The following is a 13005-nucleotide window of genomic DNA, read 5'->3' as shown; positions in this document are numbered from 1 at the left end:
TCGTTTGGGAAAATTAAGCTATAAAGTAAAAAATATTAAATTGCATATATCTTATGTTTGTCATCCTGGGGGAGAAAAGTGTGTGTGTGTATGTGTGTGTGTGTGTGTGTGTGTGTGTGTGTGTATAAACACCAGCTGGAGGGAAGATATAAAAATGCCTCTGATAGTTTTAGAAGTGATTATTTTCCATATTTTTTCAAATGTCCACAAAATTGTTAAGGTACTCATAATTTTTGATAGAAACTACTGGGCAATCAAAGAAATATTTAAAAGCTCCCCTAAATGATTTCCTAAATAACAGGCAGCTTGGCTGAAAAATAATCATATTTATCCTGGAGTTGACACAAATAAGTGTGTTCCTAAAATGTTGAAGGAAAATGGTCACTTGAAATCTCATCCACATCAGTCCTTTCCTGTTTTTAGGAAAGGGAAAAACACATACTAGATTCACCTGTTCATTAATTTCATTTTTTTTTCACATCAGTTATTTATAGGTGAAGCCCTCCTGTAGTGTGGACACGACACCAGTGTTTTCAAAGAGCTCAAACACTTGAGAACTTGTAACCTCGAACTTGAGCTTGTAAGCTCAAACGCTTGTAACCCAGAAAAGCGTTCAACTGAGCATTCGTTGCAGACCTGCAGGGCTCCAGACACAGTTCCTGAACCTCTCCCCAGGCAGACTGCCTGATTCCGGACGGCAGCTTTGGTGTCCCGTGCTCATCAGCCTAACTTGTGCTTCCAGCGCAGATCTTGCCATTAACCCTCTTAGGTTCCACACCCTGCATCACCGGGCGGGCTCTTGGTACTGCTGAAGGTTACTGCTGCCAGGAACCAGGATCAGCTGGTCTGACCGTTCATTTTACAGATGAGAGCACTGTGTCCAGAGAGGAGAAAGGACCACTTCAGGGCATCACACACATTTGCTGGTAAGGGCAAAGGGCTTGCAGTCCTTCCAGCTAATCTAGGATCAGCTCTTTGTGATTCCCCAGGGAGGGAAGTTAGAGCCTTGGCAATGAGCGTGGCCTCAGAGTCGTCCCCTGGTGGTCTTCTTTGAACGCTACTCGAGGAAAGATCATGTCTGGAACTACATCCTTCCCATCCCTGAGATGTCACCGACACCTGCCCAGGAAAGCCTGCAGAGGTCCTTACCTCCAGAGGGTGTGCCAGCGACTCTCCTAAGGAATTTAACCCACTCCTCCATTTCCGCTTGGGAGCTGGCCATGAGGACATAGGAGTCCTGTCCCGTGCGACTCTGGTCACATGAGGCTGGAGGAAAAAGTAACACTAATGAAGGTCTGCCAGTGGTCTGGGGCCAGAGCAAGGGGAAGCGAAGGGAAGCCAAACCTGGATTGCTTCTTTGGTCCATTTAAACAACCAGTCAAATAACACAAAAGCATCATCTACTCATCCTCAGCAGAACTGAGTATCTACGCACTTTTACTGTTTTTGCCAAAGCTCTAATTAATTCTATAGACAAATCATTGAACTCAGTGGTTTGCAATTGGGATGATTTAGGCTGAGATCTACTCCCATGGAGGACGAAAGCCACTTCCTACAGAAAAGTAAGAGGAAGTTTCAGGGGCAGTGTCAGTACCAGAGAAGACAGGCTCAGCCTGTATAAGTTTGAAACTTCAGTCCATCACATCAGCCATGGAGCTACCCCTGAGCTCAGCTGTGGGGGTGAGGAAGGGACCAGCAACTCAGGAGGGAGGGACAGTGAGCACACGTGTGCCTTTCTCACGAAATGGCACCTCCTGTTCAAGATGACTGCTCTCCTGCCTGCACAAGACGTTGCAAATGGCAGGCACAGTTGATGGACAAATGAAGTGTTAGGACTGTTTTTTTTTTTACCATTTGCACTTTAAACCCGAGATTACAGACAGACATCTGTAGTGCCTCCTGGCTCGATGTTATCAAGTGGACAAAAGGGTGGAGGAAATGACAAGGCAGCAGAGTGGAGAGAGGAGACTAAGAAAGAATGAGAGAAAGTGACAAATAGAGAAAAATTGGAAGAGAGAAGGAGAAGGGAGGGAGAAAGAGAGCATCAAACATAAGTCTTAGCACAAATGAACTTATTTACAAAACAGAGATGGGCTCGCAGACATAGAAAACAAACTTATGGTTACCAAAGGGAAAGGGGGTGGGAGGGGTAAATTGGGAGTTTGGGATTTGCAGATACTACCTACTATATGTAAAATAGATAAACAAGGTCCTACTGTATAGCACAGGGAACTATATTCAATACTTTGTAATGGCCTATAATGGAAAAGAATGTGAAAAGGAATATATATACATGTATGTGTAACTGAATCACTATGCTGTCCACCAGAAATTAACACAGCATTGTAAATCAACTATAATTCAATTTTTAAAAATATTGGCAATGATGTAATATGATGGAGATGTTAGCTGACTCTGTAGCAATTATCATTTTCATTATATAAGTATATCAAATTAACATGTCATACAACTTAAACTTATAAAAATGGGGCATGTCAATTATATCTCAATAAAACTGCAAGAAAAGAAAAAAAAGAATTTCAAGTGGGAAAAAACACAGATCTTAGGAAGGACAAGAAATTAATAGCAATCCCTTTCAATTACAGGATGCTATTAACTTCAAATTCCTTTAGGAGACATCAACCCCATTCTTCTCACAATAACAGGATAATTCCTTCAAAGAGCCTGTTCTAATACCATATGACCCAGCAATTCCACTCCTGAGTATGTATCCAAAGAAAAACAAAAACACTAATTCAAAAAGATATACACACCCTATTGTTCATAGCAGCACTATTTACAATAGCCAAGACATGGAAGACACCTACGTATCCAACAGTGGATGAATGGACAAAGAAGACGTAGTATATAACATAATGGAATACTACTCAGCCATGAAAAAGAATGAAAATTTGCCATATGCAGCAACATGGATGGACTTGGAGGGTATTATGCTAAATGAAATAAGTCAGACAGAGAAGGACAAATACTAATGATATCACTTATATGTGGAACTTAAATAATACAACAAGTTAGTGAATATAATGCAAAAGAAGCAGACTCATAGACATAGAGAACAAGCTAGTGGTTGCCAGTGGGGAGAGGAAAAGAGGGAAGAGGCAATATAAGGGTAGGGGATTAGGGGTACTAGGTATAAAATAAGCTACAAGGATATATTGTACACATGGGGAATACAGCCAATATTTTATAATAACTAAATGCAGTACAACCTTTAATAATTGTGAATCATGGTATTGTACACCTGTAATTTACATAATATTGTACATCAACTATACTTTAATTTTAAAAAGCTAAAAAAAAAGAGTCTGTTCTAGCTGCCCAGTTGTGCCCAAACCTGTATTTTCTTGCATAGCAACAACATATTTTCAAATTTCCTTTGTTTCTAGTCTCTTGATCCTATCTTATGATCACCCAGCCTTAGCTTCTTTAATGCTTTGGGACAACTTGCTTCTGAATCCATCTTATCATTGGGTCATCAGCTCCTCTTGCCAGAAGGTTCAGTCCATCAAAGCCCTGGCCATTCAGGAACATTCTGACAGCTGGGTATTTCCAGAAGTAAAATGGGCAGTGAAGCGTGCTCAGGGCAAAACAAAAGAATCTCATAGGAATCACAACATCCCTCTGAAACAGAATAGGGCTCTCGCATCCTTTCTGCTCCACAGATAAACGAAGACAGCATTAGTCCCTGAGAACCTTCTTGCACGAGAGGATGACAAAAAGAGGAACTGGAAATTCTCAACACTGTAACATAAAGGGCTGTCTCATTTTAAGTTGAGTGGAGCCTCAGGAACGATGGCGTCTTTAGGAAAATGGTTCCCTACCTTACTGCAGCTTTAGAATTGTTGTTTGTCCTTAATGAGATGAGTGTGGGTGCGTACACTCGCACATTTGTGAATCTGTTCAAGAATTCCCCCGGCAGCCTGGGACACAGCTGCAAGTGTGAGTGATAATCAGAGGATAAATCTTCATCCTACCCTAGCCTAGCAACCTTCAAGGGTACCAGACTTTTGGTGCAAAGCCCACAGTGAATTTGCCATGGGTGCTCTCAGTAGGTTCAGGCTTTGGGACATGTGCTATCATGGATGGTTGCATCCCACGAGTTGTGCTGGGGAAGGGATCCTAGGAATAGAAGAAGGAAGGGGGTGGGGATGTCTCCAAACAAAGAGGCTGGGAAAGTAGGCTTTTCCTCTAAAGAGGATAAGAGATGGGTAGACCTTCAGATAAAAAGCAAGGGGGTGTTCATAAGGGGGCCATTGAGGAAGAGCTGAACTTAAAAAAAATGTTTTTCTTTGTTTTGTATAAATGGCATAGCCAGTTTTAGAATTGGGTTCTACATAATTTCCTATAGTTATTCTCAAAATATTAAACAATTACATGGCACTAAATACATACCAGGCACTGTACCAAGTGTTTCATGTATATGTCATCACTTAGTCCTTACTATGATCATCATTGTCCCCATTTCACAGGTGAAGAAACAGAGGCAGAGAGAAATTAAATAACTTGATCACAGTGACACACGTAGTAAGTGGCAGGGCCAGGACGTGGACCCGGGCAGGCTGGCTCCAGACTGGGCACGTCTGCCTCTCTGCTCTATTGTCTTCTCCACCAGGTTTCTTATGCACATAGCTGCCTTGTGTGAGTGGTAAGAAGGGAGTTAAAGGAAGGGGACACCGAGAGGACTTGTGGCCTCCCCTGCTGTGTCAGCAGCCTGGCGGCACAGCCAGGCCAGCAGTCCCAGGGGACTGGTGAAGGAGCAAGAGACAGGGAGAAGCAGCCTCAGTGTGATAGACTTACACAAACATGAGCCAACTCTCCTTGAGACAAACTGAGACAAACCTCCCCCTTCCCCCAAAACGCATTCAAGGAAGGGAACCCCCGATTAGGAAAAGGCACCCTCCCGTGTGCTGCTAACCTGTGCAACTGGTGAATTATGGCACCTGACACGTGGTAAGTGCTCAGTAAGTTGGAGGTGTCATTTCTTATTAGGTCTCGTTGAGCCATTTATGACTGTTGACTGTCAACCATTTGTGACTCAACAACATGGTGATTTCACACGGTTCCATTTATACTGTTAATTTCTTTGTTCCACTCAACTTCAAAGCGGAGCTCCTTGCAGTGAGCAGGGATGATGGACTTTCAGATCAGTGTCCCAGTGCCTGGTGGATACCTGGCTCCAAGCAGGCGCTTGTGAAATGCTTATAAGGTGGAACTGGATGCACATCCACTTAGATCATATGCTAGATAATGAACTTGTATAAGTTCATCAACTCTATACAGAACTAGTGTGCGTTCTTACTAGGTTGGTTGGCTAGTTGGTTGACAGACTCACGGAACTTGACTTCTGGGATCAGAAGTAAAATGGGATGGAAGGCACGTCTACCCCGCCTTTCGTCACTTACCTGGAATGACCTCAAAGACAAACTTCCCCGCTTCTTCTGGGTTTGTGGCGATCTCCTTGACTGTACATCCGGGCAGATACATGCAGCCCTGAAAGATCAAAAGTGAAGCCTTTAAGATAAGGAGAAATGTGATCACTTATGAACTGAAATCAGGTTGGAGGACAGACAGGACCACGATGGGACAGGGGAGGGGGCAGATGGAAAGCTAGCATCACAGTCTCGAATTCAGACCTTGGTCAAATTCAGTGGCAGCTACCTGAGAGCAAGCCAGGTGCCCAGAGAGACAAGAACGAGGTCCTGACCTGAGAATGAGCTGAGAGGGTGCCGTCATCATCACCTGCCCCTTCCTACTTCTCCAAGGACCTGACTTCCTGGCTGAACCAGACACCTGATCTTTGTGGCGGCAATGCCAAGACCCGGGAAGACCATACCACTGGCCCGGCTGCCAGAGAGGGGCACTGAGGACTGATCCAAAGATTCATCAAGGGGATATGGTCTTGGTAGCAGCAAGAGCTTCTGAGAAGCACACTCCAGGTGTCTGTCCCTTTGCTAAGCACCTTGAATGCATATTATTCCCTTAGTCCTTTCAGTAATCCTCCAAGTGAGGTATCGTGACACACATTTACAAGGGAAGAAACTGGGGATCAGAATGGCTCTGTAACTTGCCCAACATCACACAGCAAGTAAAGCGGCAGAATGGTAATTCACCCCAGAAGTGCGTTCAAAGCCTGTGCTCGTCACCATCACAGCAGAGGTGCTGGGACCCGTCAGCTTAATGTCCCCGGTAGTGGGGAGGAGGATCATGCATTCACGGCAGGGAGGGAGCGGGAGGGTGGAATCTGTAACCTGACACAAGAATATGTTATCAGAAGGGCAGGCCACCTGCACCGTGGGTGTGCTCAGTGCTTCACCGCTGTCAGGGCACTGTCACATGCCATGTCGCCTGAGCGCTCACACAGCCCCGTATCAGAAGCCTGGCAAGACGGCCACTCCCACTTTGCAGATGAGAAAACCAGCACTTTGAAAGTCTAAATGACACAGTCAATTCGTCCTGGAGTTAGTTACTCATAATTTACATCTCACTGGCTGTCGGAGCTAGTGTGCCTGATTCTGGGCTGAGGAAACACGCATGTCTTAATTCTAGAACAAACAATCAACAGAGAAGCTATGAAGGCGAGAGTCTTAAGGAACTCTCAGATCAGCTTAGAAGCCTGAAAGAATAAAAGTTTCTGGAGGGTCTGGAAATGAAAATGTCGAAGACTGAGTAAGAAAATGAGCAGAAGAAAAAGAAGAAGAGGAAGAGGTGGGGGAGAAAGGGGAAGAGGAGGAGGGGGAGGAGGACAAGAGAAACAAAAAAATATCCATCTACACTTCTCTAATTTTATTACTTAAAAGTAACCTCTACTTACGTGGTCCTATCTTTAGATAATATCAATAGCCTCTTAAAAAAAGAGACCCTGAGATTTGCTGCTGGATAGCATATTGAGGACATTTAGCAGAGAGCCTGGCACCTAGTAACTGTTCGGTAAAGGGTATTTACATATTTTGTATTTTATTTTTACTATTTTGGGATGAAACTATCAAATAATAGTTTAGAGATGTACCTAGGAGAGGCACGTACCTCTGAGATTACACTTTCTTTCTCTTCCTACCAGGTAACGCTCCCTCCTGTCTAAAAAACAACATGGCGTTTTATTCTGGTGCCATAACTCAAAGCTATTATTAACTGTTATAGAAACTTACAATGAAATATTTTATATTAAAAATAAAGGTAGTAATACTTAGACTTCTTCACTTTCAAATTATTTTTCCTTTTTTTTTCTTGCAGTCCCCCTGAAATACAATTGACATACTGCCTTGTCCAAGTTAAAGATCCCCAGTAGAGAATGCAGTTTGGTGCAGCCATTATGGAAAACAGTATGGAGATTCCTCAAAAAACTAAAAATAGACTGACCATATGATCCAGCAATCCCACTCCTGGGCATGTATCTGGAGGGAACTCTAATTCAAAAAGATATATGCACCCCAACGTTCATAGCAGCAGTATATACGATAGTAAAGACATGGAAACAACCTAAATGTCCATCGACAGATGACTGGATAAAGAAGCTGTGGTATATTTATACAGTAGAATACTACTCAGCCATAAAAAAGAATAAAATAATGCCATTTGCAGCAATGTGGATGGACCTGGAGAATGTCATTCTAAGTGAAGTAAGCCAGAAAGAGAAAGAAAAATACCATATGATATCACTCATATGTGGAATCTAAAAAAATTTAAAAGAAGATACTAATGAACTCATCTAAAAAACAGAAACAGACTGGCAGACATAGTAAACAATCTTATGGTTACTGGGGGGAAAGGGAGTGGGAAGGAGTAAATTGGGAATTTGAGATTTGCAAAGGTTAACCACTGTATATAAAAATAGATTAAAAAAACAAATTTCTTCTGAATAGCACAGGAACTATATTCAATATCTTATAGTAACATAACCTTTAATGGAAAAGAATATGAAAATAAATCTATGTATGTATATGTATGACTGAAACATTATGCTGTGCACCAGAAATTGACACACTGTAACTGACTATACTTCAGTTAAACACACACACACACACACACACACACACACAAGCAGAGATGCCCAGTACAACAATTTGACCCACATCCGTCATGAAATGAGCACCACAATAAGTTTGGTGAACATCTGCCATCTCATATAGCTATAAAAGAAAAGAAAAGTATCAGCTCGCCTACCAGAGGGCCATTTGTGAAATATTTCCCTGCATGCCCCTGGGAGACAACCATCTGTGGTAATTTCACAGAAAGCAGATGAGACAATGGGACAATTGGAATGAGTTACATAGAAAGCGAGGTCATGGACTTACAGGGCATTATGCTGTTAGAGCTGGACAGACCTTTCTGAGAACTCAGAGAGAAAAATGCACAGACTGCCTTCTATCAAACCCCAAGCTTCCCTAGAAGGGCATATTACAAGCATCTATAACTTATTTAATCATCCTCCTCTGTCAGACATTTGGTCCAAAATTTCTCATTACACATAGCACTGCATATATCTTATTCTTTGGGAGAGTTTCTTAAAACCAAAACGATCTTTTCTGACTCTTAGAAATCTGACTAAATTGCTCTCTAGAAAGGCTGCAGCAAATGCACACACCATCAGTAGATACGAAGGTTTTTTTCATCTGATTGCTGCAAGATTATTGGGGTATTTTTTTTTTGAGTTGTTTAGGGATCAGGGTGTATTTGTGTTCTCTTTAAATTTGCACCTAATTTATCGTTTAGTCATAGAGAAAGAGGAAAATTAAAAGTTGTATGTAACTCCGGTCCTCAGAAATAAATACAGTTAACCCTTCTGTGTGTTTCTTTCCACGTCTTTTCCCGTAGATTACACATTCAGGATTTTTTTTCCCTCAAGAATGGAATTAGTATATACGTCATCCTCTGTTGTTAACTGCTTCTTTTTTTCCAAACAAGTATATTATGGATATCTTTCAGTTTCAAAAACTACTAACTTAGGGCATCAACAGCTGAATTGTATGCTAATGTACAGACATATAAAATTTCCTTGGCATAACTTAGTCATATCACCAGGCATTTTTCCACAAGACTGTTGTAAACCTTTCAAATAGAAATACAAGGTCAAAAAATTTGCATTTTTAAGAGACATATTATCCTCCTGGAAGGTTGTACAGCTTTTCCTTTCCACCAGCTGCACATGAGGATTCCTGTTCCCTAGTCTTTACCCACATGGGAATTTCTGAAAAAAATCTTCACCAATTTGATAAGGAGACAGCAGTAATCTCATTAGCTTCCATTGCATGTCTTTAATTATGACTGATTGAACTTTTTTTACATATGCTTTTTGGGCCATGGCATTTCTTTGGGAAATTGCCCAGTTATGTCATTTGTTCATTTTTTTTAATTGCTGTTTCTTACAGATTTGAGACTACTTTATATTACGAATATTTGTTTACCATTTGTATATGAACATACGTTTTCCTGCTTATTATTTGCCTTTTTCCTTTATTTTGTTGGTTATTAAGGTACAGACATTGTTATTAATGCAATTAAATTCATCTTTTCTTTGTGCTGTCTTTGTTTCTACACTTAAGAAACACCTGCTTCCCAAAGATCATGCTGATAATTACACTTCCTTCTAGGATTTTAATGAACTTGTTTTCATACATAAATCTTTAATCCATCCAGAATCATGAATGGTGTGAAACAAAGCATGGAAATAGACCTTTATTTTTTCCCAAGAATTTAGTTCATGTCTTTCATTTCACTTCTAGATATTTGCAATCTCTATGAATCCCAGCATAATTTTAAATGACAGCATTAAAAAAGTACTTCAGTTTGAATAGACTTTTCTTTATCTTAATGAAATAATGATGGATATATAAAAAGTCTACATCCACTTAATTCCTGTTTGTTATGATAATATAGGAACATCAGCCCAAATTCTCAACTAATTTCTAGGAGAAAATTGGCTTAATAAATTATAGGCTGTCCATACAATAAATTTTGCCACCATTAAGAATTATATTGTGGAAGAATATTTAATCATAAGGGACAATATTCATGACATATTGTTAACTTTATTTAATGGACGTGCGGGTGATTGAACCCGGGACCTTGCACATGCTAAGCACATGCTGTACCACTGAGCTATACCCACCACACTGTAATTTTTAATTAAAGAATATTATTATACTAATTTGCATTTAGAATAGACAAGTTTTTAAATGTGTATGTCTAGAGAAACTGGAAGAAGTGAGGATTTAGGTGGCTATTTCTTACTGCTGGGATAATTTTTATTTTCTACCTTGTGATTTTTCTGCACCCTCCAAATTTCTTACCATGCACACATACAGCTTTTGTAACCAAAATATTCATATCTATATAAAGTAAAATATTCTAAGAAATTATCATTTGATTACTTAAAGCTTTTTTTAAAGGAGTCTTTACACTGAAATGAGTTTTGGATTTGGTCAAGTGCTTTTTTTCAGCCATCTATTTAGGGGTTGTGTGGTTTTTCTCATTTGCTTCTTGATTTTGACTTCTTGATCTGATATATTAATAGGTTTCCTAAAAAATAAACCAAGCTTGTCATCTTAGAAGAAGCTTCACCTAATTATCCCAGACTAACTTAATCCTGAGAGGCCTCTGAGTTTCCTCCTCCAGAAGTAAGGGAGAAAGCCACGACCTCCAATAATTTATTTTATCCTTTGACATCAGTTTATGCTTTTACCAATGGTTTTTTTTAACATGTGTTTCATATCACTTAATCCTGTGACAAATGTAGGCCAGGTAAGATAATCTTATTTAACGAAAGAAGAAAGAGGGGTCCAGGAAGAATTAAATAATTACATGGCCAGATGGTAGAAGAACCAGGAAAAGAACACGAGGTCACCTGCTACCCCTCGCGGAAGTGAGCCTCGCTGAGCTCCCCTTTCTGCTGACTTGGGAAGGCCAATACGCTATAGCCGTCGTCCTCACTCTCTGCAGATGGGAAGATTTCCTGCCTTGGCTATGAATGCACCAGGACCCCCAGCTGAGCCAGTAACTGCTTGGTTCTGATAGAGTCCAGGTTGTTCACAAAGCGAAGGAAGTCTGGCTGCCATGCACAGGACGCTGGGCTAGAACAGTCAGTGGTGGGGTCTCTGGCCCCTCTCAGCCTCTGCAGGGACGGACGCTCACAGCCCTCGGGTGGAGGGTCTGGTTAATGCTGCTGATGCGTCACAGAGCCTTGAGGCTGCCCTTACTGAGAACTGTCTTCTCCCACCGTGACCTTCTCATTGCTTTACAGACCCTGCCATCCACCTCTAATATCCCTACCCTTCTGGGGGCTTTCTTTCTGGCTCCAGAAGATTCTAGAATCTGCCTTCCCTAACAAGTTCCTTCTGGCCAAGCCCACACTTTCACCTCCAAGGATGTGAGCTCTAGAGAGGGTTTCCAGTCAACCTGGTTGCCTTGAGACATACAGGTTCCACCTGGGGTCTCAGGGTAACTGTTAATAGCACCCTGTTTCACTCTCAGGCACCGTGATGGCCATGAGCAATCAACGAGGCAGGAAGAAAGGAGCCAGGCCCCAGATTTAGGATCAAAGCCCTCTCTAGCCCCATCTACTGCATCAGGAAATCCTGTTTACTGTACTTTCAAAGTCTGTCAGGAAACTAATCATTTTCCTTCAGCCCACAACTCCCACTGAGATTCTAAACATTATAACCTCTCATCTAAATTACCTTTATGCCTCTTCCCTGGATTTATTTTTGAGCATGGTAGCCAGAGCCATCTTTTTTACAACATAACCTAAGAATGTCCGCTTTCTGCTGAAAACATTGTAGTGCCTCCCATCTCTCTCAATGTAAACACTCAAGTCCTTACAATGGCCTGCAATGTCCTTTGCAGTTTGCATCCTGATCCCCTGCTCTCCCCTCTCTGACCTTATCCCCTCTGATTCTCTCATTCCCTAACTCTGCTGCCCCCATAGTGACTTCCTTGCTATTTCTCACATGTCAGACATGCTCTGCCTCAGGGCCTTTGCACTGGCTGTCCCATCTGCTTGGTGTGCCCTTTCCCCAGAGATCCACCTGGCTAATTGCTTCCCCCCTTTCATCTTTGCTCAAATGTCACCCTCTTCATGAGGTCATTCTGATCGCCCTTCTTGAAGTTGTACCAACTCCCCCCACAAACACTTGACCCCCCCAGCCCATTCTATGTTTTTTCCTCATAGAACTAGTCATTTTCTACCACATCACATACCTTTCTTATTTACTATGTTTATTTTCTGTCTCCCCCCACCCCTCAACATCTTTTAAATTGCACATGGCAGGGACTTTTAATCTGTTTTACTCACTGGGTTATTTCAAGGACCCAGAACAGTGTCTGGCACAGAGTAGATGCTCAATAAATACTGACTGAACAGACAAAGAGATGAAAGCCCCAAATCAATTTCCTTGAACCCGAATCCACTCTCCCTGAGCCCATAGGCTCGGAATCCCCATCAAGACCATGTTACCAGCCTTGACTTAGAGCTGCTTTTGGGAAACACCACAGGGCCCATCTTGGGGCTCCGGGGAGGGGGACTTCCCTGTCATCTCTGCAACTCGGTGTCTAGGAAATGGCGAGAAGGAGACAGCCAAGTTCTCTCAGAAGGACAGGGGTCTGGTCCTAGTAGGAAAGCCCCTGTGAGTTTACAGCGATCTCCGGGGCTCCACCTCCTCCCGAACCTGGGAGGGTTCAGCCCTGGAAAGGGGGCAAATGGCCGGGCAGGTACCTGATGCTTCACGTCCTCTTCGTCCTTGTAGTAGTAGAGCTGCTGCGCCCTCAGCACGAAGTACCTCTGCTGCCAGTTCTTGACGATGGACCTCTGCTTCTTCAGCCAGCCCATCTTGAGGGGTCTTTCCAGCGGGTTGGGGGTGGACGTGGGGTGAAAGGCCGCCATCTGCTCGCCGGTCATCACGCTCCTTGACCGAGCTGTGGAGAGGGACAGACAGGCGGGCTGACCGGCCGGGGACGCGAGCCGTGTGCGGGGAGGGGCCGAGAAGCGCTGGG

General features: G+C 42.5%; 1 protein-coding gene across 5 annotated transcripts in view; it reads right to left on the bottom strand.

Moving 5' to 3' along the window:
- ARHGAP25 (Rho GTPase activating protein 25) overlaps positions 1-13005 on the bottom strand; it is an 86746-nt gene that overhangs the window by 32146 nt on the left and 41595 nt on the right. For 3 of the 5 annotated variants that reach the window (XM_045523185.2, XM_010963758.3, XM_010963759.3), the window contains exons 2-4: positions 12728-12927; positions 5424-5511; positions 1150-1266 (exon numbers count right to left, since the gene is read on the bottom strand). In XM_045523185.2, the coding sequence (XP_045379141.2) occupies positions 1150-1266; positions 5424-5511; positions 12728-12927 (405 nt within the window). Of the gene's footprint in view, positions 1-636; positions 875-1149; positions 1267-5423; positions 5512-12727; positions 12928-13005 lie in introns of those variants that run through there. The other 2 variants (XM_074341262.1, XM_010963760.3) reach the window with 2 other exon arrangements.

This window comes from Camelus bactrianus, chromosome 15 (assembly GCF_048773025.1).
Source record: "Camelus bactrianus isolate YW-2024 breed Bactrian camel chromosome 15, ASM4877302v1, whole genome shotgun sequence".
Classification (NCBI taxonomy): domain Eukaryota; kingdom Metazoa; phylum Chordata; class Mammalia; order Artiodactyla; family Camelidae; genus Camelus; species Camelus bactrianus.
Note: the sequence above shows the minus strand (reverse complement) of the source record. Positions and strands in the feature narration are given on the sequence as shown.